Source organism: Rhincodon typus, chromosome 6 (genome assembly GCF_021869965.1).
Source record: "Rhincodon typus isolate 14 chromosome 6, sRhiTyp1.1, whole genome shotgun sequence".
NCBI lineage: Eukaryota > Metazoa > Chordata > Chondrichthyes > Orectolobiformes > Rhincodontidae > Rhincodon > Rhincodon typus.
Window position 1 is genome coordinate 39216036 of NC_063337.1, and position 26982 is coordinate 39243017.

At 38.3% G+C, this 26982-nt stretch overlaps 1 protein-coding gene across 5 annotated transcripts in view; it reads left to right on the forward strand.

The window, feature by feature from the left end:
• The window catches only part of pspc1 (paraspeckle component 1), a 110004-nt gene that overhangs the window by 12759 nt on the left and 70263 nt on the right, over positions 1 to 26982 (forward strand). For 3 of the 5 annotated variants that reach the window (XR_007262332.1, XM_048598355.1, XM_048598354.1), the window contains exons 2-7: positions 853 to 1154; positions 3827 to 3856; positions 4383 to 4478; positions 6481 to 6677; positions 10330 to 10414; positions 18074 to 18179. Coding sequence is in view for 3 of the 5 variants with exons in the window: in XM_048598355.1 (XP_048454312.1) it covers positions 853 to 1154; positions 3827 to 3856; positions 4383 to 4478; positions 6481 to 6677; positions 10330 to 10414; positions 18074 to 18179 (816 nt within the window). In the remaining 2 variants the exon portion in view is untranslated. The remainder of the gene's footprint in view (positions 1 to 852; positions 1155 to 3826; positions 3857 to 4382; positions 4479 to 6480; positions 6678 to 10329; positions 10415 to 18073; positions 18180 to 26982) is intronic. The other 2 variants (XR_007262333.1, XM_020535183.2) reach the window with 1 other exon arrangement.

Consider the following 26982-nt stretch of genomic DNA (forward strand, 5'->3'; position numbering starts at 1 on the left):
TTATGTCCACTTTGCAACGTCTTTGCAAGAAAAATTAAAGCTGGAAAATTGAATGCATTAAAGTGACACAGTTTCTCACAGCTATTTGGTGTGGATATTGATGACAAACTCTTGGTCGTATTTGCTCCCAATTTGGGAGTCCTTGTGCAGCAAATTAGTTCATTTCAACAGAATGTATTGAGCATTTGGTTTATTGACAGAAGTCATGGTGAACGTGGTTTTGTGGGGTTGGGTAATATGATGTATAGGCCAGGCCTTGATCTTATGGCTTTAACTGAGTCCAATATCCCCAGTGGTCATTTCTATCTGCTGCTTCAGTTTTGTACAAGGTGCTGGAAGTAGTTGTACAAATGTTGTGTAGTCAACTATAAAATGCTTTATTTGTCATCTTCTGAGAGCTACTGAGTAGATTAATTAGGCTTGTATAACAATGGTGATTTTTATACTTTTCATGAGGTTTCTCTTACAACTTTTTTTTAACTCAGTGCTCTGAAGTTGTTTTTAAATGTTTTGTTCTTGAATTATCAAGGTCATAAGATGTAGGAGCAGGAGTAGGCCAGCTGGCCCATTGAATCCAGTACTATTCAGTGAGACCATGCCTGATCTGATGATCCCCGACTCCACTTTTTCTGCCATAGCTGTATAAACCTTGATTTTTTTTTTAAAAAAAGGTATCTGTATATCTCGGCCTTGAATATCTAAGACTATAATGAAATTGTTGAGATTGCAGTTGAAGTTCTGTTACAACTGTTTTCGTCTGAATAATGTTTTCTGAATACTGAAATTTTAAGACGGAAATTTTACGTTCAAAATTTCTATCCAGTTTGAAATGTTAAATGCTTTTCCATGCAGGAAACTAGAACATTGGCTGAAATAGCAAAAGCTGAACTTGACAGCACAATGCTGAGGAATCGACCTCTACGTATTCGTTTTGCCACTCATGGAGCAGCTTTGACTGTGAGGAATCTTTCACCAGTGGTTTCCAATGAGCTACTAGAGCAGGCTTTTTCTCAATTTGGTCCAGTAGAAAGAGCAATAGTTGTTGTTGATGACCGTGGGAAGCCTACCGGAAAAGGTTATGTGGAATTTGCAGCAAAGCCTGCTGCTCGCAAGGCTTTGGAAAGATGCTCAGATGGAGCATTTCTATTAACATCGTAAGTCTTTTTCTTCACTTTCTGGTGGTCTTGAATTCTGGCTAAATTGTGTGTGGGACAGGTGCATTTCTTTAATTCAAAGATGGGTGTAATTTCAATTTCTTTTTCTAAAAAAAATAAATTTAATTCTTCCTTTTTAGCTGATTGGAAAGTATGAGACTTCAGGTTCATGTTAGTTCGTAACTGCTACTTGATTTTTTTAATACACTTTAAAAGTGCAATCCCATAATTTAGTTTGAGTTGCCTAGAACTGTTGGTTATTTATTTTCCAAAGTTACGTATGCCCTTCAGACACGTAGGAATTTCCATGATCTCTGCAGTGGAATTTATTTTTTTTTGTTAGAGAATAAGGTTTAGATTTTGTTTTATGTATCCTTGGATAGCACCTCTAATCCTGTGACCTGTACCACCTGTAAGAATGAGGGCAGTGGGTGTGTTGAAATACCCCCACCTTCAGTTTCTCCTCTAAGCCTGACTTGGAACTATATTGCCAGTCCTTCAGAGACTGGGTCAAAATCTTGGAACTCCCTGCCTGAGAACACTATGCATGACTATACACCACGTGGACTATACTACCTACTAAAAGCCAATTGGGGACGGGTGATAAGTACTAGCTTAGTCTGTGATGCCCACATCCCATGAACACATAGTGATAACATATTATCTTTGTGGGCAATTTGGTGTGTGGATTGGTAAACATCACATTACCCTGTACTGAATATAAACATTGAGGTACAGTATATGAGGAATTCTTGTGTATTTTTTTAAAAACATTTCATTTCTAACAAGTCAAAAAAACACGATTGGCAAGAAGTGTTGCAGTTATGATTGTGCATAAATAACAACCTCCAGCTTAATCTTCTCCTTGCATCATAATAAAAATTGGACAATAGCCACTAAACCATATGACTATGTATAAATTGAATATCATGTGAATTGACAAGGTATTTTGTGAATTATTTCAACAAAATCACAATATTTAACAATTATACTCGTTAAGGGAAGCTTGTCTGGAATAAATTAGTTGTGGAGTCTGTTTGTTGGATGCTATCTCAAAATTATTTACCATGGAAACTTTGTCAACATGCTGTTGTGTTGGGTGCATTCTTGGTGCCAAATGTGTCTTGCTTTCATGTTCAAATATTCGCTTTTTTTCTAATTATGGTAGTTTGCTTATATGTTTGGTTATAAGCACGTGACTTGATTTGAGGTGAATAGCATGAATGTGTTTAAGGGGGAAACCAGTACATAGGAGAGAAAGTCAGTTAAGCCAGTTAGCTTAACATCTGTCATAGGTTAAAATGTTAGAGTAGATTATAGCAGAACACTTAAGTAAGTTCAAGGTAATCAGGAAGGTGGTTTTATGAAAGGACAATGTTTGACTAATCTGTTTGGAGCTCTTTGAGGAAAGGAGGTGCTCTGGATAAAGGGAAGATGGATGGATGTACTGTACTCAGATTTCCAAAAGGTATTTGATAAAGGTGCCACATCAAATAAAAACTTACATTGTAGGCAGTAGCATATTGGCAAGGATAGAAGTTGGTGTGCTTACATTATATTTCTTGTTAACCACAAATGAGTCATTTTCAGTTGGAAATATGTTGTTAGTGTTGTGCCACAGGCTTCGGTGCTTGGACCTCACCTATTGGCAATTTATGTAAATTATTTGGATGAAGGGGTGGAAGATGTGTCATCAACAATTATGACAACGGTAAAAGGTATTAAGGTAGGTTTATGAAGGGGTCACAAGTATGAAAAGATGGATAGGTTAAATGAATGGGAAAATACATTGCAAATGGTGTATAATGTTAGGAAATGTGAAGTCTATTTTGGCAGGAATAATGAAAAAGCTTTATTATCTAAACATCAAGAGCTCTGAAATGTGGATGGATCTGGATGTCCTCATGCATTAATCCCATATGGTTAGAATGCAGGTACAACAACTAATTAGGAAAGCTAACAGCATGATTGTCTATTGGGTAGGGAGTTAAATACAAAAGTAGGGAGGTTATCCTTCAATTATAAAGCGAACTGGTGAGTCCACACTTGGAATATTGTGTATACAATTTGTCTGCTTATATAAGGGTAGATGTGAGTGTGTTTGAGGCATTTCAGAGAAGATTTGCCAGATTAGTGTCTAGAATGGGCAGGTTGTGAGGCAAGGTCAGACTAGGATTGTCTCTGGAGTATAGAACAGGTAAGTGGTACTTAACCCTGATGTGTCCTGATGGGTTGGATGTTTGTTCTCATGGCAGAATGTAGAACTGGGGCCCGTCTATTTGAGACAAAGTGAAATTTCTTCCTCCAAGTTGAGTCACACTTCCCCTGAAATGATGGTGGGAAGGATGATAGATTCTTGATAAGCAAGAAGTTGAAAGGTCATCATGGATAGATGGGAACGTGAATGAGATTACAATCCAATTAGCCGGGATTTTACTGAGGAGTGGAGCAGGCTGAATAGCCTACTCCTCCTAATTTGTATGTTTGTAAAAGAATGGAAGGATGCATTAACATGGTGAGAGAAGGTAAAGAGGCTGGTTTAGAGCATAAACACTGATTTTAAACCTGTTTGGCCTGTTTCTGTATAGTAAAAATACTATGAAGTTAACCACAATCACATTCAGAGTATATATGATTATTACCTGACAGCAAACCAATATTGTTTCCCATAGGACTTCCAATATGACGACCCAGGCGATAAAGTAAGAGAATTTCATGGTTTTTAAAGAAATGTGACTTCTATAGATAACTATGTTTACTATGAATTTCCCGGTTTCCTGAGAAACGAATAGATACTGCTGAATTAGCATTCAAGCTGGTGAAAGGATCTTTAGATTGCAGAACCCGCTATAGAAACACTGTTTAAAAAAAAAAGCAGTAGATTAGTATAACTCTTAAGTTTGTCTTGCTGTTATCTGTAAATTGTACATTTTTAGGACTTTGTCTTTTAGTTTTACCGTTTTTCAACACACTTGCTCCCTTTTATAAGCACGTTTCACTAGCATAGAAACAGTGCGGGCATTTTTCGTACATGGTCAACAGCATTAACGTAGGCCAGTGTATACAATACCTATAGTCTACCAACTGTTTGAATGTAGGATTCCTTGTAGTTGAATCCTTCTAAAAATATGCGTTGTTTCATGCAAGTTGTTGAAGAACATGGTTATTCTATTTAATATAATATTTAATGATGATTAGCCTTTTCAACTATAACATTTATCTTTCCAGCTCTCCTCGTCCTGTTATTGTGGAGCCCATGGAGCAGTTTGATGATGAAGATGGGCTTCCTGAAAAACTACTACAAAAGAACACACAATACCACAAGTAAATGTTTCAGGTCTTGGTTTATTTGCTGGGTGCAAAAGAAATCATACCTACGTATCATCATTGGGATTTGCATTCATTTGAGTGGTATATTTCTGTTCAACACAGATGATCTTGCATAATTTTCCATGTTTCCAGATCATATGAGAAGCCATTATTTTTGTCCTTCTGTTGAAGGAAAACATTACTGTTTCATGGAGCTTAGCATTTTCTGTCTAGGGCTGAGAATAAAAAAGTGCTAATGTGATGCTAGGAATGCGTTACAAGACTAATATTTGAAATTTGATGCTGGAAGCTGCTCCATAATTTTGAGCAGCAAACATTTTCAATTTTGGTATTTGACTTGAAAGTCAACTGCTCCGATCAAAGATATATTGATCACATTCACTAAGGACAGTCCAGAACACATTAATGGACTACTGTCACAATCTAGATTTAGAGTAGTTTCGTTGGTGCAACTTGATGCGTCGAAGAGTCTCTTCTAGTACTGTATGATTCTATAATACTATCCAAAGGTGATTACCTTGACATTTTATGACTACGTTGTCTTGTTACTCCTTATGAAGGATTCAGTTCATCTAGGGAGGCGTCGCTGAAGCCTGATAGCACAGAATTAAATAAATCAGAAAATAAGGAGTTAGTTTCATCTGAGTAGTCATTTAGCCATTATTTACTTCTTAGAAATAGCTATTGGAGTATGTACATGCTGGAATATGTAGAAATGTGAAAGATTGTCCACACAAACATAAGAATCTTGGAATCCCTACAATGTGGAAGCAGGTCATTCGGCCTATCTATGGGCACACTGCCCCTCTGAAGAGCATCCCGTCCAGACCACCACCACCACTCTTCCCCGATACTTTGACTGTAACCCTGAATTTCGCGTGGCTAATCCACCTGACCTACGCATCCCTGGACACTTTGGGCAGTTTAGCAGGGTCACTCCACCTGACCAGCATGTCTTTGGACTGTGAGAGGAAATTGGAACACCCAGAGGAAACGCATGCAAATACTGGGAGAATGTGCAAACTCCACACAGTCGCCCAAGGCTGGAATTGAGGCAGCAGTGCTGACCACTGAGTCACCGTGCCACTTCACACTGTGTTCACATAGAGAAAAATAAAAGCTCTTACACTGTGAAGTGAAATCTAGATTGCAGGATTGATGTTAAAAGCTTCTCCGCCTCCACCTTGTGCATTAATGGCAGTTGTTTTTTTTTTTGAAGGGCTTGATGAAGATACTGGTGCATTTGAGAATAGCCATAAGACGGGGGTGGCATGCTGGCTCAGTGGTTAGCACTGCTGCCTCACAGCACCAGGGACCCAGGTTCAATTCCACCTGCAGGCGACTGTCTGTGTGGAGTTTGCACATTCTCCCCATGTCTGTGTGGGTTTCCTCCGGGTGCTCCAGTTTCCTCCCACAGTTCAAAGATGTGCAGGTTGGGTGGATTGGCCATGCTAAATTGCCTGTAGTGTTCAGGGATGTGAAGATTAGGTAGGGAAATGTAGGCATAGGGGACTGGGTCTGAGGGGGATGCTCTTCGGAGGGACGCTGTGGGCTTGTTGGGTGAATGGCCTGTTTCCACACTGGGGATTCTGTGATTTTAAAAAAAAAATTAAAGTACAGGAGCAGAAGTAGGCCATTCAGCTCATCGAATGTGTTCTATATTGAGATCATTTCCATACACTATTCAGATTTGAAATAATGCACAGGCAGTCTGTGATGATCCATGTCTTGGTTAAAGCTGCATGTACTTTTAAATGCAGGTACGGGCAGTCACTTAAGCTAATGATGTTATGGGTGTTTACAGCAATTTAACAATGGTTACATGATTGCCATTGGACTAACTTTTTTTTTAAATTCAAATTTCATTGTCTGCATGTAAGGAATTCAAACCCAGAACATTAGTCTGGGCTCTGAATTACAAATTCACCACCGTTATCACTATATCACTATAAATATCTCCATATTTATCCTTTAATGTATGTTCTTATTGAATTAGGGAAAGAGAGCAGCCACCACGTTTTGCTCAGCCTGGAACATTTGAGTTTGAATATGCATCTCGGTGGAAGGCCCTTGATGAAATGGAAAAGCAACAGCGTGAGCAAGTTGACAGGAACATCCGGGAAGCAAAGCAGAAACTCGAAGCAGAAATGGAAGCTGCTCGCCATGAGCATCAGCTTATGCTCATGAGACAAGGTAGGTTGCTGAACTTTCAACCATAATCAGCCTTATACATCATTTGTAATTGCAGTGTGTTATACATAATAAAAATAGGGGGAATAGCCCAAAAGACTAGTTGAGCCTGCTCCACCTTTCATTTCAATCCTGTCTAATGTTATGATCCTAAATGATTTATGACTGAAAACGTCAGATCTCTGACTGAAATATGGCTTGATTGATCACGTTTTGGTTTCGACGAGGCGTTTGCACTGAAACACACGAGCATGCAATGTAGCAAACTTTTAACAATGAACAGAAGGTCATTGGACCATAGCATTGAAAATAAAATGTGTTGTTATATACAAATAGGTTAGTTTAGATTTTGAAACACATACTGAAATATTAATCACCCAAAACAAAACTATTACAGATCCCAAAGACACCTGTTTGTATAGTACTTAAACCAAAGGGTAAGTCTGTTTCTTTAACACTCGATAGGTTTAATTTAACTTACCTCCTAGTCTGGAAGATCTGATGGCTCTTCCTGGAGTTTAACCATACTCAACTTTAAATAACCTCTTCAGGATTTCATCAAAACAAAATTCAAAGCTTCAAATTTTAGAAATAAATGGTATTAAATATAATTAAGTCACATGCTGTACATTACACCAAACACTGGCCTTAACGCCACTTCCTACCTGCACCCATGTCCCTTGATTTCTTGTGATGCCTGTCTGTCTCAGCCTCTGGAGCTTCATCAACTCTCTGGTGTTAAGAATTCAAAACATTCACAGCCCTTTTAAATAAAATATTTATGAATCTCAATCCTAAACGAAAAGTCTGTGTCCAAAGAATGTGCCCACGTTCGAGATTTCACAGCCAGAGGAAAGAACCTCTCAACCGTGTCGAGGCTTTTTCAAGTCTTAATGTTTCAATGAAATCAACTTTTTGCTTTTATGATCTAAACTCAAACTGCTATCTCCCTAACTTTTTTTATAAATTAGTAAGTAAGTCCATCTGGACTATATTTAGAATAGAATCCCTGCAGGGTGGAAGCAGGCTGTTTGCCCCATTAAGTCCACACCAACCCTCTGAAGAGCATCCCACCCAGACCCAACCTCTACCCTATTCCTTTTAACCCTGAATTCCCTGTGAATGATCCACCTAACTTACACATCCTGGGACACTATGGGTAATTTAGCATGGCCAGTCCACCTAACCTGCAAATCTTTGGACTGTGGGAGGAAACTGAGGCACCTGGAGGAAACCCACCCAGACGCATGGAGAATATGTAAACTCCACACAGTTTTAAGTCCAAAGCGCAGCGATAGCATATGTCTGTGTCAACCCTTTTTTTCATGCAAGAGTTTCAATTGATGACCCCCAACTGCCCAATGTAGAGTTGGCAAAATTAGCAGATACTACTTTAGTCACTCCACTACAAAGGTCAAAGGTGTCTGTGACACAGGACATTCTGGAGGGGGTGGGTGAACGGCCAATGGTTGTAGTACACATTAGTACGAGTTACACCAGTTAAATAAGGTTGAGATCCCAGAAGCAGAATATAGAGAGTTGAGAAGCAAGTTGACAGAACCTTAAAGGTGGTGCTGTCTGCATTACTGCCATTGCTCAGTGCTAGTCAGGGTAGAAATAGCAGGATGATCAGCTGAATGCATGACTGAAGAGATGGTGTGAGGGGAAGAGTTTCAGATGCCTGGGGCATTGAGGATCAGTTCAAGAGGACGTGGGACAAGTACATTGGGCAGGACCAGGACTAATGTCCTAGGGGGTCTACTCGCTAAGGTAGTAGGGGTTGTGGGGTTTTAACCTGCTAGCAGCGGGGTGAGAACCTATGCAAGGAGTCTGAAGAAGGGGAATCAAGGACAAGAAGAATGACACAAAGGGAATGAGAAAAACAGGCATAGAAATTACAGGCCTGGATCAAGCAGGTCCAGTGTGAAAAGTAATGAGAACAGGACAAGTAATATTAAAAAGACAAGCCTTAAGGCTTAGATAAAACAACGTGGAGCTGGAGGAACACAGCAGGCCAGGTAGCATCAGAGGAGATGGAAAGCTGACGTTTTGGGTTGGAACCCTTCTTCTGAAAGCCTTAAGGCTTTGTGCCTTAGTGTGGAGCATTTGCAATAAAGTGAATGAATTAATTGCGCAAATAATGAAAGCTGTAATGATATAGTCAGGATTATGGAGACATGACTGCAGGATGATTAAGGATGGGAACTGAACATCCAAGGACTATTCAGGAATATTTAGAATGGACAGATGGACAAGTGAAAAGATGGAGTTACGTTGCTGTGAAAGAGAAAATTATTACAATAGTGAGGAAGAATATTAGGTACAATGATGTGGAAATAGTATGGGTAGAGTTTAAAAGCACCAAGGGGCGAAAAAGATTAGTTCGGGTTGTATATAGAAACCTGATCTTTAGGAGTCATGTTGGGAATTGCATTAGACAGGAAATTATAGGCTCGTGCAATAAAGTAACATCTGTAATTGTGGGTCGTTTTTATCTTCATATAGATTGGCCAAATCAAATTAGTAACAATACCCAAGAGGAATTCCTGGAGCATATGCAGATTGTTTTTACTTTTTGACCAACACAGTGAGGAACCAACCAGAGGAGAGGCCATCCTAGCCTGAGTGTTGTATTATACAAAAGGAATAATCAGCAATCTAGTTGTGTAAAACCCCTTGAGGATGATTGACCATAATATGATACAATTCTTTAAGTTAGAGAATGACGTAGTTGATTTTGAGACTAGGGTCTTGGATCCAAATAGAGGAAATTTTGATGGAATGAGGCATCGGTTGACTATTATAAATTGGGGAATGTTACTTAAAGGGATGATGGTGGAAAGACAATAGCTAATATTCAGAGTGCATGGGTGAAATGCAACAGTTGTTCATTCCTGTCTGGCACAGAAGTGAGACAGGAATGGTGGCCAAACCATGACTTACCATCTTTAATTTCCCTTGTATTAGACCCAAGGAAGTGGCATCCAAATTGGCCAGAGAAAAACAACAGACTTGAGGAGTGGAAGCAGTTTAGAATTCACCAAGGAAAAACAAAGAGATTGATTTAAGGAGGGGAAAATAGAGTACAAGAGTAAGCTTGCAGGGAGCGTTAGAAACTTTTACAGTCAGGTTTCTTAGGTATGTGAAGAGAAAAATGGTTTGGTGAAGACAAATGTAGGCCCCTTACGACCAGAAACAGGGAAGTTATAATGGGGAGCAAAGGTACAGCTTAGCAATTAATAGTGCGTTGGTTCTGTGCTCACAAAGGAGGACATAAATAACATGCCAGAAATGTTGGGGGGCACAGGGTTGAGTGAGAGGAAGGAACTGAAGGCAATCAGTATTCAGGAAGCGGTCTTGAGAAATTTGGATTGAAGGCCAATTAATCCTCATGACCTGATCATCTATCTCGGTTTCGCGGGGGAATATCCACAGGATTGTGTGGGCTGCTTGGTTACCTGCTTCTATGTTAGTAACTGTGTACCTACCTTGGAAGTACTCATTTCTATGTGTATGAAATTATATTTGTGCTGCATGAGGTGAAATTGGACTGGAAATTTAGTGAATATATTCAGCTTCTTAAAAGAAGTATCTATGAAATCATTGTTGCAGAACATAAATTAGATCTGCGTTTAATTTTAATCTGTTTTTGTAGATTTGATGAGACGTCAAGAGGAGTTGAGACGCTTAGAAGAAATGAGGAATCAAGAACTGCAAAAACGGAAACAGATAGAAATGAGGTATGTGCAGGTCAGATCAAGATATTGGGAATGTTACAGGGTTCGCTTAACTGAAATATTAAACTAAAAATGGGGTTCGGTTTTTTTTTCCCCCCACAATCTCTATTAAAATAGAGAAGGTATACATTTAACTGTCAGATGTAATTAGTAACTTTTTAGTCCTTGTTGTAATTATGTAACAGTTTAATCCCAACAGAATTGTTGGCCAATTCTCTTTAATATTAGTGCAAAAGTCTCCACTTATGCATTTTACTGTGGCTTTTTTTGTACAGCAAGTGATTTGTAAATCAAAACTGCTGATGTTACAGTTGCATGATAGTTTTGTACATTGATTGCATTATGCATAATTGGTAGTGACAGTCTCACAATGTGATGAAATTTGTTTTGTTGAGAGAAATTATGTTTTGTATGTTGGTGGTGTCACCACGAATGGGTATATATTCCATTTCAGCTGAGGGGAGAAATTAGGTGTTGCTCACATGCAGGAAAGAAGATGTTTTCCATAGCCAGAGTTGATAGCATGAAGTTCCTTCCCTTTGCTGGCATGTTGTCTCATTTGAAACAGACTGAGGTAATTGTTTTTAATGTTAGCAGACATTCACTTTTGACAAACTCTAGCAAACCTAGTCAAAAGCAATGTACTGCTCCATGTTGGCAAACTATGGAGTGTGATTTAAAGTTGTTCTTGAAAATGACCCTTGTAAAGATAGTTTTAAAAATAAGTTATCACATTTGATAGATTGTGTGGAAGATTTTCCTAAATTCTTTGAAGCACTGAGAGACATGGAATCAGAATTTTTAATGTGCAGAAGAAAGCTATTTGGTCCATCATGCCCATACTAGTTCCAGAGGGTTTTAATTTAGTGCCAATCTCCTGCTATTTCCATGCAAGCTTTTGCACTGTTTCTGTTTAAACTACCATCTATTGCCATGTTGAAAGCCTCAATTGAACTTGCCACCGACACACTTCCTGGCAACGCGTTCCATATCCTAAGTACTTGCTGTGTGAAACTCTCATCTCGTTTGTTGGTTTCACAAAATACTCTAAAATTGCCCACTTGTCCTCATGAAGTAAATTTTTTTTCATAGTTTTTTGTTATAAACTAGTAGGTTATATATTGAATTCATAGAATCCCTACAGTGTGGAAACAGGCCCTTCGGCCCAATAAGTCCACACCGAACTTCAGAGCATCCCACCCAGACCCATCCCCCTATAACCCACCTAATCTACACCTCCCTGAACACTACGGGCAATTTAGCATAGCCAATCCACCTAGCCTGCACATCTTTGGACTGTGGTAGGAAACCGGAGCACCCGGAGGAAATCCACGCAGACACGAGGAGAATGTGCAAACTCCACACAGACAGTCGCCCGAGGCTGGAATCGAACCAGCATCCCTGGCGCTGTGAGGCAGCAGTGCTAACCACTGTGCCACTGAATTAAGTGCGAGCTAGTGAAAAGCAACGAAATGTCAGCTTTCCTGCTCCTCTGATGCTGCTTGGCCTGCTGTGTTCATCCAGCTCTACACCTTGTCATCTCGGATTCTCCAGCATCGGCAGTTCCTACTATCTCTCTCACCCCAAGTCACAAGTAGATACTGATTACAACCTCCATGTTCCATGTGAAAGTTCCACGTGAAATCGAGAGTTCCAGATCAATTGTCACTTGTGCCTCCTAATTGCTTAAGTATTTTGATGCAACTAACTTAAATGTTTAGACATGTTGCCTTTTGCATTTATTCTTCCTAATGCCAAAGACAAAAACATGTTCAGGTCTGGTATAAAAGCAAAATATTGCAGATGTTGGGAAATTGAGATAGAAAATGCTGGAGTTACACTTTTTAGAACTAGATTCTTTCATGAGAAATTAGTTTTTCTGTTCTAAATTGAGTGGTATAAAGGACCAATATATATTTTCTTAGGCTTGGTGCCTAAATTTCACCAACACACTGCAGTCGGATTTTGACCTAGAATTCAATGTGACTGAAGCATGATTTCTTCACTTGTACTTTTGGATTAAAGTTAGTGTTACTGGCAGTTGCCAATGGACTGCAAATATTTAAAAATTAGAAGCCATTATCTTTTCAGTACTGGAAAAGTAACATGTTCCCTTGTATGATAAACAAAGGCTGCAGATGCTGGAAATCTGAAACAAAAATAAACTGGAGAAAGTCAGCAGTTCTGTCAGTATCCGGAGAGAGAAAACCAGAGACTCGGTATTTATTCTTGTTTTTCTCTGTAGAAACTAGCAGATCTGATGATTTTCCTCAAGTGGACTTCAAATTTGCATAATTTCTAAGACAGTCATCTATGGCACCCATTCTTAGCTGAAGATGGAAGGTTAGCTGTGTTCACCTGACAAATGGCAAGTATAAACATGCGTTGAATGAGAAAAGAATGAACTTCATGAGAAAAGAAATAAGAGAAAGTTGTATCAGCCAAAAAAGACAGACTCAGCATAACGGAGGCGCAAGTTCTGATCTAAGATTGTTCAAATCAACATTGAGTCTTAGTCCAATGGTCATCTGCAGTACTACTACTACAGTGAACAAAAGAAACAGGAGCAGAAGTAGACCATTCAGTCTTTTGCATTTGCACCACCATTTAAGAACATCATGGTTGATCTACGTGTGTTCAAATTCTGCACTTCCATCTCCCCTGGTAATCCTGGTCTGTCTTGCCTAAAAATAATCTATCTGCATTTTTCTTAAAAATATTCAGTAACTGCCCTCATCACCTTTTTTGAGGCTAAGTATTCTATAGCCACAAAACCCTCTGAGGAAAAAGAATTCTCCTCATCTCTGTCTGAAAGAGTGACCCCTAATTTTAAAAACTGCTTCCTAGTTCTGGACTCACTCATGAGGAAGCATCATTTCATCAAATTGTCCCTCACCTGTGAAAATCCAGCAGAAAGAAGGGCAGCCTGTTCAACGTGCTCATGATCAATTACATCATTACATTTTGACTTTGACTGGTTGCTTCCCCCCGCACCCCCGAATGTTTTTGGAAGTTGTTAGTTATACATGGGTCCAACCTGTTTATTAAGTTTTGTCACTTTGACTTTTTAGCTAAGATAAAAGGATAGTTTGAAATTTTCTTTTTTTACAGGGCCAATGATTCTTGAGCTGTTCTTGGTGTTCGTTTAATCGGGACCTTCTTGTTAAATCTGACACTTACCAATTGAGCATTAACTTTTCCTTACAGTTATCTGTTAGCTGATGTTTGAATGCTTGGAAAGAGTTTTTGTTATTCACATTCAACACTAATGCAAAGGACAGGATGTCAAATTAGTGAAATATTCTTCACTACATAGTCTTTAGTTTTTAGTTATCCATCACTCAAGGATAGTATAATTGCAAACTTAAAGACATTGTATTTGAGTTAACTTTGTAACAAAGGCTAAATTTTGTCAGAAGATTAGGTGTAAGTCACATAATTGATTCATTGCTAAGCAACTTACTAGTATAGTAATACAGCTGTGACTACGATTTTTCTTTGAGGCTAATGAGCCAGGATACTATCGCCCCGTCTTGTAATCTTCAAGGTTAAACATATTCTCACAGTCATGAAATGGAAGTGATCTGATCAGGGGTTGCCTTGCCGTCTACACTACTGTTTTAGAGTTATTGTCTTCAGTGTGTTCACAATCCTATAGTGCATTTCTTTTGTCAAGTGAAGCCAAGCAAGATGCTTGTTAGTACAGTACAAAGATGTACATTGGCTAATAGAGTCATAGTCATAGAGCATGGAAACAGACTTGTCCACGCTGAACATAATCCCAAACTAAACTAGTCCCCTCCGGGCTTGCTCCTGGCCCATATTCTTCCAAACCTTTCCTATTCATGTACTTATCCAAATATCCTTTTAAATATTGTAATTGTACCCACATCCACCACTTCATCAGGAAGTTCATTCCATACGCGAACCACCCTCTGTTTAAAAAAATTTGCACCTCGTGCCTTATTTAAATCTTTCTCCTCTCCCCTTAAATAAAATAATTGATCCATGAGTACATTTTGGTTGTATGATTATAACAGGTAAGTCAATCATGAAATGTTAATTTCCCTGCTAATCCTACATGTTCATTCGAGGTAACAACCTAGTGAATCTTATCTGAATTGTTTCTACTGCATTTTCATCTATCCTTAATTAAGGCAACCAAAACTGCAATCAGCACTTGAGATATGGTCTTGCTTGCCTGTACGCTGTATAAATGAAGCACCACTTCCTTTCTTTCATTTTCAATTAACCTTCTTGATTAAGTGCTGCGTGTGCAAACAATTGACTATCCACCAGAACTCCCAAATCCCCCTGAATTTTGGACTTCAGCAATTGTGCTCAGTTTAAGTAATATTCTGCATTTTTTTATTTTTCCTACCAAAGTGAGCAACTTTGTGTTTTGCGACATTATACTCCTATCTACCAGATTTTTGCCCATTCACTCAACCTGTCTATAACCATCTGGAACTTATGTCTCCACAACATACTTTGCTACCTATCTTGGTGTCGTCTATGAATTTAGCTGACATTTCCTTTGCTTCTCTCATCCAACCTCAATAGTAGTCTCTTTGAAGACCTTAGGATGAAGTCTGTTTGGACCAGAGACTAAGCAGTTAGCAACTACTTCAGTTTGTCAAGCACTACTTTCCTCATGATTTGTAATTTCACTAATTTGTTCTCTTCGTTACACTTTTCAGTTCACAGCTTTTACTAGAATGCTCTTTGTATCCTCAATAGTAAAAACGAAAGCAAAATATTTGTTCATTTCATCCATCAATTCCTTCTTGTCTACTGTTAACTTCACATTGTCATTCTCTTCCTATTTAAATGCTTGTAGAAACTAATGCTGTCTACTTTTGCATTGCTGACGAGCTTGCTCTAATTTCTTCTTCCTGATTTAACCTTTTAGTTGTTCTCTGCCATTCGGTATATCCTGAGCAATCATCTGACCTGCTCATCTTTGCAGTTAAATGCTTTCTCCTAATTTATTATGGTTTCTCTAATTACTTTAGTTAACCGTGGATGGTGGATACTCCTGATTTAGAATTTTTGTTTACAACAGAAAAAGATTTTTTTTCCTGCGTATCCTGAAGTATTGCCTTAAATATCTGCTCCAGTTTCTATATCCCCGGTGTGCCAGTTCATTTAGCTCAACTTTAATATTCACATGGTTGTCTTATTTATGTTTTTAAAATACTAGTCTGAGACCTAATCTTTTGTCCCAAACTTCATTTGAACCATGCTGGGAGTGGTGTCCTGGCAAATTCTATAACTTGGGTTGTAGATAGGTCTTTAAACTAATTAGTTGCTGGCCAGGGGATTGGGAGAGAGGCTCAATTGAAGAGGAGTTTGAAAAAAAAAACCAAAGGAGAGGGAGATAGGAGAGAAGCGTGGCAGTGAAGAGGTGGGTGATAATCAGCTGGCTAGAAAATACATGCAGAAGACTGCAGTAGATATTAGAAACAAAGAATACACTAAGTCTAGGCTTAAGTGTCTTTATCTGTTTGAACGTGGCATTTGTAACCAGGTCAATGAGTTGCTGGCATTTTAAAAAAAATGAATTGATAACTATTTTAGAGATGTGTTTACATAATGATCAAGACTTGCAACTTTTTATTCAAGGTTAGTTTCTTTTCCAAACATCAGGATTGAAATCTTTTGTTGGCTGTGATCATCTATGTCTTTGCTATTCCTACTCCCATTTTTTACATTCACTTCATTGTAAAATTCACTCATTGTGGTCACTGCTACTTTTTAAGAGTGTCTTAGTTTTGTATGCCAGTTCACTGCATTCGTCAAATCTGAAGTCATTAAGCCTTTCCACCGAGTCTAACGTTATGTTCTCTCTGGTTGGTTCCAAAAATGCTGTTCTTAGAAACTATCTTGTTAATGCTCTAAGCTTCTCATCCAAGTTCCTACTGCCAATCTGATTTTTTTTTTTGCCAGTTTATATGTATATCTGTGGTCTCCAACAAGTTGCATGGTGTAACAGTTGATTTTACTACCCCACCGCCACATTCCCTTGCTGCTTGTATGTCAATTGTCATGCCATTGTATGACTTCTGGGAAGCTGTGCAGCTAGAGCACAGTACTTGGTTTTAATAGGCTTTGCCAGCTTAGTACATCATGTTTGCTTGGTTCAGATGGAATGTTGTTGCCACTACAAAACATGCATTGTCCTGCAATGTAAATAAATAAGAAATATACGAGGAGCAATATGTGAAGCCAGTATATTACAGCACTGGAAATGTATACAATTCAGCCCATCATGTCCACGCAGAATCTTTGCAAGAGCATCTCCACTTTTCTGCTCTTTTGCTGTTCTCCATATGTCTGCAGTCATATTTATTCAGCTGCTTATCTAATAGGTCTGTGCCCAACAAAGAAAAATGATGGGGATTACTACTGCACCCACGTACAATATTTGCATAAAGCATGCTGACTGATATCCCGGAAACACATCACGACCCACAGAAGTGACTTCCTGCGCCGACGCACTTGAAAGCAGCCATCACCATTCTGGATGTGCCAGAGTCGCAGATCCAAATCATGACCTGCACTATCTGCAGTGTGACCAGTGGCAGATGGCATCAAGAACTTCAAGGTGAAGCAACAATAATGAGTGAACCTGGACCATCTAAAAAGAAACCAAGAATGTCCGACTTCCATGTAGAACATGAAAAGGAGTTTCTCTAGACAGCTGTAAAGATAACAGCATTTGCCTGTGTGCCATCAAAAAGTGTATTAATAAGTAAAAGGGGGAATTTAGAATGTCACCAAAGAAGTAATGCACAGTAAATTCAAGAATAATTTTACCTTGAAACAGCATGCTTTGGACAAATAGTTGAGAAGCTGAAGGCCATTTTGATGGCTCAACAGTCATTTTTTTTTAAAACCACAAGTATCATTTCACATTTGTCTCTTCTGGCTAAACATGAAATCATTCATGGGTGGCAGAGTAATTAATGAAGCAATGCCTGTGGCTGCTGACTTTTAATCAAAGACTTGATGAAAAATGAAGCAATGGCATGCCAGAGCATGTAACCTGGTGCATCCAGAGTAGCAGGGCAAGTGGAATCTTTGTTGGAAGACTTCTTTCAATGACTACAGCGGGATCTGAAGGTCTGTGATTGCTTTGCTAACTTGATGAAAAAATTTGTTTCAGTATTAAATAGTGGAAACAGCCTTTTTTGTTTATTTGTTTACACTTTAATTCTGTGACCTTTTGTAAAGAGTTTGTTTTCCATATCAGCATATTTGTCTTTGGGAATGCTGTTGGTGGCGTATATATTGTGGTACTGCATTCCATTGTGAAAATTTTAATGAGAGTTTCCCTAAATGAAATTTCTTTTGAGAGGTTTACACATTACTTATAAATAGTTGTAATATGCCATTTCAGGTACAGTAGTAATTTATTCTTGTTCACCTACCACCGATGTGATTTGGCACAAGTAACAAGTAATATTTTATGGTCTGAACAACATGCTTTTCTTAACCACTAGGCCATCACTGGAGTGTGATGTCTTATTTAACCATAAAATCTAGAAGTGTGTACACTTTTTATTTTATATTTAGTTTTGACAATTGGATCGTTCAGAATATTTTAATCTATTTTTCTTGTTGCATCATTATTAGATAAAATTTGTTACATTTTGACAGGCATGAGGAAGAACGTCGTCGACGAGAGGAGGAAATGATGCGACAGAGAGAGCAGGATGAATTGAGAAGGCAGCAAGAAGGGTATAAGCAAAACTACATGGACAATGTAAGTAAGAAAAACAGAGGCTTGGGTGGGTGGCAGGGACGTGTATATTTTAGTCAAGATTTTTAAAAGACCTCCTTTTAAGTAAAAAGGACAGAAGCCTGTCCCCTTTTAAAGCTTGCCCCTTCTATTATAAAAACTTAAGTTGTGGTTCTGCAGTTTGAGTTTATGGTCGTTTATTAAATAACATTTTTTTACTAGTGTTTTGCATAGAGATGGAATCCTGGCTGCTTAATTGTGAATGCTGTATATTCACTTATTAAATACAATTAAATATCAGCATTTTAAAATTGGTACTTATTGCAACACTTATCTAATTATTTAGTTTTAATCCAGCATTTGACAAATGTCCTGAGCATTTAAATCCTGAAATGATGAATCCTGCAAACCATTATTTTAAATGGAAAAACACAGTCTGGAGTGCCAGACTGTACTATATAGCTCTTATGTTTTACCAGCAAGAGCTTAATATAAAATGTTATGCCTTTTTTGAATACAGTGTATACTTTTTTTTTTATAGAATTCATGTTTCTGTTTTAGCCTTATTTGAACGGCATTAAATTGTCTGTGTTTGGAGACAATGTGATTTAAGGAATTATTTTATATGTGCTCATTACTAGAATGCAGTTGTGCATTGGTATTCTACTTCACGGCAAATAAATTAATCCCATATTTTCCACTTTTACATTAAAATTGATTTTTTGTTACCACTGAAATTTTTCTTCCTGATTGATCCTCTCATTGTTTATGGACCTTTATATTACTCTTGGCAAATCATTTTTTTTTTGTGATTTTTGTTTTTGAAAATGTTAATTTTAACCTGAAGAAGATTCCAGATAACTTTGTTCTGGTTATAGAAATCTACCAAATCTCAATGTCAATATCAGTGTCAGAATACTAGCTAAGGGACCCATGATGATGATAAAACCTAAAATTGGATTTAAAAGTTGATCTTTGATTTTTTCTGTGAACCTGCAGCATTGCACGTAATTGAGTGGTAAACACTTTTTTTTTCATTTTATCTCTGACTACAACATAGACAAAGGTGTAAAGGTTGTGTCCAATTCCTCTTCCATTTGCTGCTTTCAACATTCTAGCGTACATTGCATCTGAACTGGGTGATTTTAAATGATCTCTTTATTACACCTGTTATTCTCAACTTCTTCAGCCTCCTAATTTGGTGTAAGCTTCATGTTATCCACTTCTTTCTTTGTGGAGGCAGATGCAAAGTACTCAATTAATCCTTGGCCTGGAATTTTACTTCTTCCTTTGAAGATTTGTATGACGATTTTCCTTTGGAAATTTAATAGGCCCAACATTTTACCTAGCAAAATGCTTTCTTTTTAATACATCTTGCTCCCTCGCGTGCTCACTCTCTGTCGTGTGCTCTCTTTGTTACCTTTCTAATATCTTGTGTTTCATAATCTTCCTAGTCATTAACTGGATCCTCCTCCTGATTTTCCCATTTCTGTTAGATTTGGTTGCTTTGCCCTTTCCCTTCAAAGGAATGTACCTTTTCTCTCTCTCACTCTTGTTCTCTTTCTCATGCATTTTCTTTCTCTCACATTCCCTTGCTGTCTGATTTTAATGATGATATTTCTTTGTCCCCTCTCAGTTCTGCTGTTGTCTGCTATTTTCAGGTTTCATACCTAACGCTACTAGTTGACCTAATCAGTAGGAACCTTTTGGCTGTGGCCTTGCTTGTGTCCTCCATCGATCTTGTGCAGGTGTCTGCTTCTCCAGAGTCTGCCCCAATCCCCTAGAAATCTGAAATCATCCAATCTTCATCACGTTCTCAGCATGTTCGCCTGCATTTTCTCTTGCTGTTATGCTCACTGGCATGTGGTGCTGGAAGTAATCTTCATTATTACCTTTTGAGATTCTTCTTTTCTGGATCTGCCTGAAGAATCTCAACCATTTTTCTTCCGAGGTCATTAGTTCCAATTTGGACCATTCCCCTTGCAGAAAATGTACCTGCAAATAATATCCTCCTTCTTGACACTGCCATGGCAATGTGTTATTTGAGAATCACTATTGTGTTTGCAGAAATGCCTATCTATGTCCTTAATTATCAAATCTGCTTTTTATTTCCTGTTAATACAGTGAAATCTTCCATGGGTGACAGGAATTTGATTCCTACCTCCCAAGGTGTTGCTTTTTGCAGTATTCCAGATCAAAAATCATTAATCAAGTCCCACTGGCTTGGGACATTTATGCACTACCTGTTCCTTCTATCCTGTGTGATATTTTCATTCCCTCTGGCAACTTTTCTTGAAATCTAGTGGGTAGTTGTACCTTAGTCAAGCAAATTCTGGCATTCACTGCAAATATGGTTATTAGAATATATGAAGGATACTGGCCTTCCCACAGTTGGAATGTGCATAGAGTGAGCCCAAGCTTGACTGACTGTGCAGGTAATCAATTCACAGGCCTGTGAATCTGACCCTGACACTAAACATTAAACATAATACATACTTCCAAATTCTAAGAGATTAATATATAAGGCTGTTGGACACTGGGATAAAAGTAATTTGAGCCTGAGAGATTTTCTTCATGGCTGCTTTCTGATTTTCAGGGCCTATTTTTTTTTTTTCCATTCACATTAGCATGTTTGAGATGATGCAGAAATAGGTACTAATAGCAGCGGTACTTTCTGTACTTACTGATGTATGGGGTACTTGCACAGAAATAAAATTAGAAATTCATCCATCTCCTCAATTATCAATCCATCATCAGACTTGCAGTCTCTCTTTCCTTCACCCCACTTGCGGCTACCTCACCTGGCGCCCTCCCTCCTACAACCATTCAGCTTATAGCCTTGGAGGCTTGATACCTTCCTGGAGTCGTGGCAAAGGCACAGCACCTAGCTGATGGCTACTCTGCAATTTCTACAACCAGCACTTACCTTGCCAGCTACTCTCTCTTTCTTGAATTGTGGGATGTTTCACTTCAGTGTTTGCCATTGATAGGCTGGTTTTCTGTCTCTGACTTGGTGGACCAGCTCCTTGCCAAATCTCTCAATTCCATGGTGTGTGTTTTGGAGGCTTTAAGGAAAGTACTTCACCCACTTGCCAGTCCTTAAGCATTGACCTGAAAGGATGAGCTGCTAAAAGAAGAACTAACTAAAGGAATTAATGAAGTTGCTTCCTTCAATTCACTTTGCCTCCCAACCAGTAGTTGAAGTATTGTTTTATTAGATTAATCTTTTAATAATTAATTTTTATTTATAGTATAATTACAAGCTCTGATTCTTGGAACAGTAGAACTTGTTGGCTGATGTACTTAATGTGTTCATTCTTCTGCTACTCATAGTGCTCCAGAGCAGTAGCTAACAATTGTGAATCTGATTTCAGAAAGATTAAAGCAGTAAGCTGTTTTTAAACTGTCAAGCTTCTCTTTTAAGGTGTGTGTTGAAACTGAGTGGTATTTTTAACTAAGGACTTAATTTGTTGAAAAATGAACTTGCTGAAATTCCTTTAACAGCACTTTCACACTTACCAAATATGTTAACCCTACCATGTAGAAGGATGACCACTGCAGACGAATGAGAGCTCCCCTCTGTCACTCATCAGTCTAACTTAGAGTTGCATCATAATTCCTCACTGGGTGAAAATCCTGGCATTATCTCCCTAACAACAACCAAGTGTATCTGCACCATGTGGGCTGTGACGTGTCAAGAAGGTCACTCACCAACGGTATCTTAATTGCATTGAAACATGAGCAATAAATGTTTGCAATGCTAGTGATTCTCATACACCAAGAGTGAATATATTTTTTAAAAAAATACATAACTGTGCACAACTTCAGAAAGTACTGAGTTATTTGGTGCTTCTCATACACTAACTTAAAGGACTGACAAACTTGACACAAGTTGAGCTATAAACATGTAAAGAATTAACAACCAAGTTGATCTGTCAAGCAATGGGTACAATAAATAAATTTCTTAGCCACATCTTTTGAAAGCACTAACCATTGACATGACACATTGTTTACTAGACAGGGAGGCAAGAATGAATGAGGCAATTGTGACTTCAGATAACTCCCTTTGGTTGCCTTATGTTTGGTTTTTGTTGAGAGCAGCTGCATGATATTTCAGCTGTTGCCTCGAATTGCTGAATTTTAGTTGACCTTTCCCTACCTTTAAAGAAGGAATTCTGACTGGTTCACGTATTGTGACTAGTATTAAGTATCAATGACTGCTATTCAAACTCTGAATGCAATGGATTTTTACAATGTATATATCTCAATTGATGTCAAATTAACACTGTTGTAATGACAGTGTGGAAAATGATCTTCAGAAGAGTATGAATTTTAAGGCACGTTTGCCTACAAGAATTTGAGCTGCATAAAGCATCAGAAAGGCAAACTATTTCTTTACTGATCCATGGATACACTTTTAATATTGAACTGGGAGTGAATTGCTTATCATTCTTACAATTGTTTATGTAATTGGATAGCTAAATCATTTTGTTTATTTACAAATTATAAATGCCCAGAATAGAACTGATAATTCAACTAAACGATTGATGATTTTTAAAGTAAGAGGTCAGTTGCAAAAGTAAATACTTGTTCATCTGTTTTAGTCCCCATAATAAGAATTAAACTTTAAGCTCAGAATTTTTCCAGTTGTTTCCATTTTTTTTGTGTTCAGCCACAATTTTCTTATTCTTTTGGACTTTGGCTAATTGTGTGATCAAAAAGCCACTTTGTGGTGTGTGTCACTGAAGGATGTTGTAAGTCACATAAATGTATTTGAGCGCCAGTTTCTTTAATCCAGTTAAAGAATCATATTCCTAACCTTGTGTTGGTAAAGAAGTGTTGAATTCTTGAGGTTACTTTTATGCTTAGTACATTTTAGAAGGAATATTAATTCCTTAAAGTCTGTTTGGATTGTTTCCCCTTCTCACCCCTTTTTTTTTTTTGTTGTTTTATTAATTAATGTTTGTTTAAGACTGACCTCGATAGTCTCCCTTCAATGTTTATTTCAGGTATTTGCAAAATGCATCGGGTCTTATTATATGATACACCCACCTGCAATTTTTTTTTTTTTTTTTTATTGTGTGTAATGCAAGTCCAATGATATTCTGCATTTGGGGGGGTATGTTTCAAAAAGATGTGCGAGGTAAGTTTTTCACACAAAGGGTGGTGAGTGCCTGGAACATGCTGCCAGAGGAGGTGGTGGAAGCAGACATAGTAGCAGCATTCAGGGAGCACCCAGACGAATACGTGAATAGGAAGGGAATAGAGGGATACGGATCTTGCAAGTGAAGACCGTTTTAATATGGAAGGACAAAATGTGTCAGCACAGGCTTGGATGGCTGAAGGGCCTGTTCTTGTGCTGTGCTGTTCTTTGTTCTTATCCTGGAGGGCAATGTTCCACGATTAAGACGGATTGCGTTCTAATGTTGTTTCATTTTTTTAATATATACTTTTGACTTACTTTTGCACAAAAAAGGCAGCATTCAGTTTGGAGACTTAACTTCTTTAGTCATCCCCTATTACCTAATTTCGGACCAACTTTCTACCTCCTTTATCATGTAGAGAGGATATAGACTTAAATCAGCTGATCAGCCATGATGTTCTTCCAGGTCAAAAATTTGATGTGTGTAATGCTTGGATGATTCCCATTTTAAGCACAATTTTGAAATTTGAGGGATCTGCCATGCTTATCGCTCTCGGGAAATGTCAAATATGTTGGGCAGGTGTGAAGCTCAGCCAAGATGTACAGTAGCTTATGTTGGTTTTTTGTGCTGTCTGCATGCCAGTTCAGTTGATGCTGTGTTGAACAGATGTGGGAATGCTACCGACTTGGATGCCAATGACAAGCTACTCAACTGTCAGCCTAAGAGGCCAGACTAAGATTTGAGAATCTTCTAGGAAGTTTTTGAGTTGTTGGCCTTGTACCTTGAAATCCGTTTCACATTTCCACTTTGTGACTTACACTTGCGTTCACTCTACAAAGGATTAGAACAAAGGTTCATCATAGCACGTTGCACTGGACCTGGGAGACCTTTGTATTTTTAAAAGAAACTTTTTACTCTTGGTTGAAATTTTCTCCCTTTGTTGCACTACCTGCAGTCTTAGATCCCAATTTTAGGAGGTGTTCAAACATTAGAACCAAAGCCGTTGGATTCCTTAAGACTAAAAGTAAGAACTCCTCATTCATGACATACATCTTGCAGTTCTGTTGGCTGAATTTGATCAAGCTTGGGTTTTCTGATTATTTAGGCAGCTGTGTGTAGCCTTCTAAGAATTTAGATGTGTTACTTTGTTCCATTTTGCTGTCAATTTAAAAATGATTTCGTCACACAGCATTCTTTGGGAAATTCTCATTTTTAAGATGAACAATTGTGCTGTTGTGGTATAATCTCTGAACTGTGAGATTGAATGAATGCACTGATGCTTGAGATCTGTAATATTGTGTCATCTCCGGCAATTGATCATAAATTGGAGATAATGAGAGAATGTTAGTGTTCTTAGACTAGTAATCTGGAGACCAGTGCTAGTGCTGTGGGCATGTGGTTTCAAATTCCCATTTAATTGACTTTAAATTCAGTTGATAAAAATCTGTAATGTTAACCTAGATAGTGACAATAACAGCCAGCAAAAAAACATTTTAAATGCCCATCTGGTTCACTAATGTCCTTTAGGGAATGACCACTGCCATCCTCGCCTGGTGCAGTCTTTGTGACTTCAGATCTACAGCAATAGGATTGACTCTTCACCCCTCCCTGTACGCATGTTGAGGTTGGACATCAAATTTTAGTCTTGTCCGTGAAGCCAACACCCCACAGAAGAGTCATGAAGACATACAGCACGGAAACAGACCCTTCAGTCCAACTCGTGCATGCCGACCAGATATCCTAAATAAATCTAGTCCCATTTGGCCCATGTCCTTCCAAACCATTCCCATTCGTATACCTATCCAGAAGCCTTTTAAATGTTGTAATTGTACCAACCTCCACCACTTCATCTGGTAGCTCATTCCATACACGCACCACCCTCTGTATAAAAAGCTGTCCCTTAGGTTCCTTTTAAATCTTTCCCCTCTCACTCTTAAACTTATGCCCTCTAGTTTTGGATTCCCCAATCCTCGATGAAGAAAACAAAATTCTGCAGTTTCAAGAAAAGCACGTGCTTTATGATGCTGCCAAAATTGGAATAATGTCTCATTTTAACACAGAGCATAATATTCCTGAACATAAGTTCAGGATGATGATGTTCTGCCTTTCGAGGTATATCAGTGGGTGGGGACTAAGTGTTTATTTGACCTCAGATTCAATATTTGGCCTCAAATATTTGTGATTCAGTTTTAGGGTCACAATTACCAGTATAGCTTGACTGAATATTGATGCATCTATTACAGCAAGGCCTTCACCGCTTAAACATCATCTTGGATGTCTGCTGGCTTTGTACTTCCTAGCTGTGACAAGCATTCAGGAATGTGTTTCACAGCTTGAAATTGTTATCTTAATGGGACTTGATGCTAATTGTATTTTCTGGATTTTTCTAAACTAATTTTTTTTTGCACTTTTAATTAATTACAAGTAATTGAATGTTTATTCAGTTGTTATAAAAGAAGCTTTCAACTTTGCCATTGTTTCTGGCTATTCCATAAATGTACTTTGCAGGATTTGAATTGGGGAACTGTCTTCCCTACACATTATCTATGATAGAATGTGTATGGTAACACCATTTTCAATTCACATGTTTATTAATGACGTAATTATATTTGAATCCTTAAATCAGGTTTTACCCTTTCGACAGTACTGAAAAATCTCTTTCCAAAGTCACAAACGACGTGTTGTGTAGTTGTGACCTCAGTGAACTTTTCCTCCCCATCCTTTTTAACATGGCTAACAATGCCATCTGTGCTCACTCCCAGCTAGTTATGCTCACACCTGGTAAATGCTTAATTGGAACCAGAGAATTGCTTGCTCGACTTTTCTTCCTGTTTCTGCTCTCAATTCTGATCTCCTACAATGTTTTCTTGTCCACTTCATTATACTTCACTGAAGGCACAGCATTAGTTTCGACATGCACTGATACCCAGCTATATCTCATCACCAGCTCCCTTGAGTCCTACATTGCCCATTTAAGACAGAGATGAGCAGCAATTTCTCGCCTCAGGTTCTTCCTTTGGAGGTAGTGCAGACTGGTCATTTAATATATATTAAAGTTGTGTTAAAGATTTTAGGAGGCAGGTAAGAAAACAGAATTGAGGCTAAATCATCAGTCATGCACCTCCATGCCACCTCTTTTTAATCCCATGTTTATGGCCTCATTTCTGTCATCACTAACACTGGTCATTTCCAGATAAAACCCCTGAATCACCTTCCTTACTACCAAAACACCTGTTCACACTTCTTCCTCTAATGCAGCTCTAATTTAGTCTTGGCTGGTCTCCTTGCTACCTGCTGCACGTGGACAATGTAAGAACCTGCTGTTTATGTCTCGGTCTGTAACAAGATTTGGTTCCCTGTGACCTCTGTGCTTGTTGATCTACATTGGTTCCTGGTCAAGCAATATTTTGTGGAATTCTAGTGCTTGTTTTCTAATTCCCTGTCTTTTGGCTGCTTGGGCTACATGCTCTGAAATAGCCTCCCTACACTTTTTCTTGTCTCTGTCTCTGTCTCTGTCTCTTTCACCCCTTAAGATACTGCTTAAAAACGTATCCATGACTAAGCTTTTGGTCATCTGACCTAATTCTCTTTGAGGCTGTGTCAAAGTTAGTTTTGCTGTGCTTCTGTAAAGCACTGAGGCCTTCCATTGTGTTATACGTGCTAAATAAATGCAAGTTGTTAAA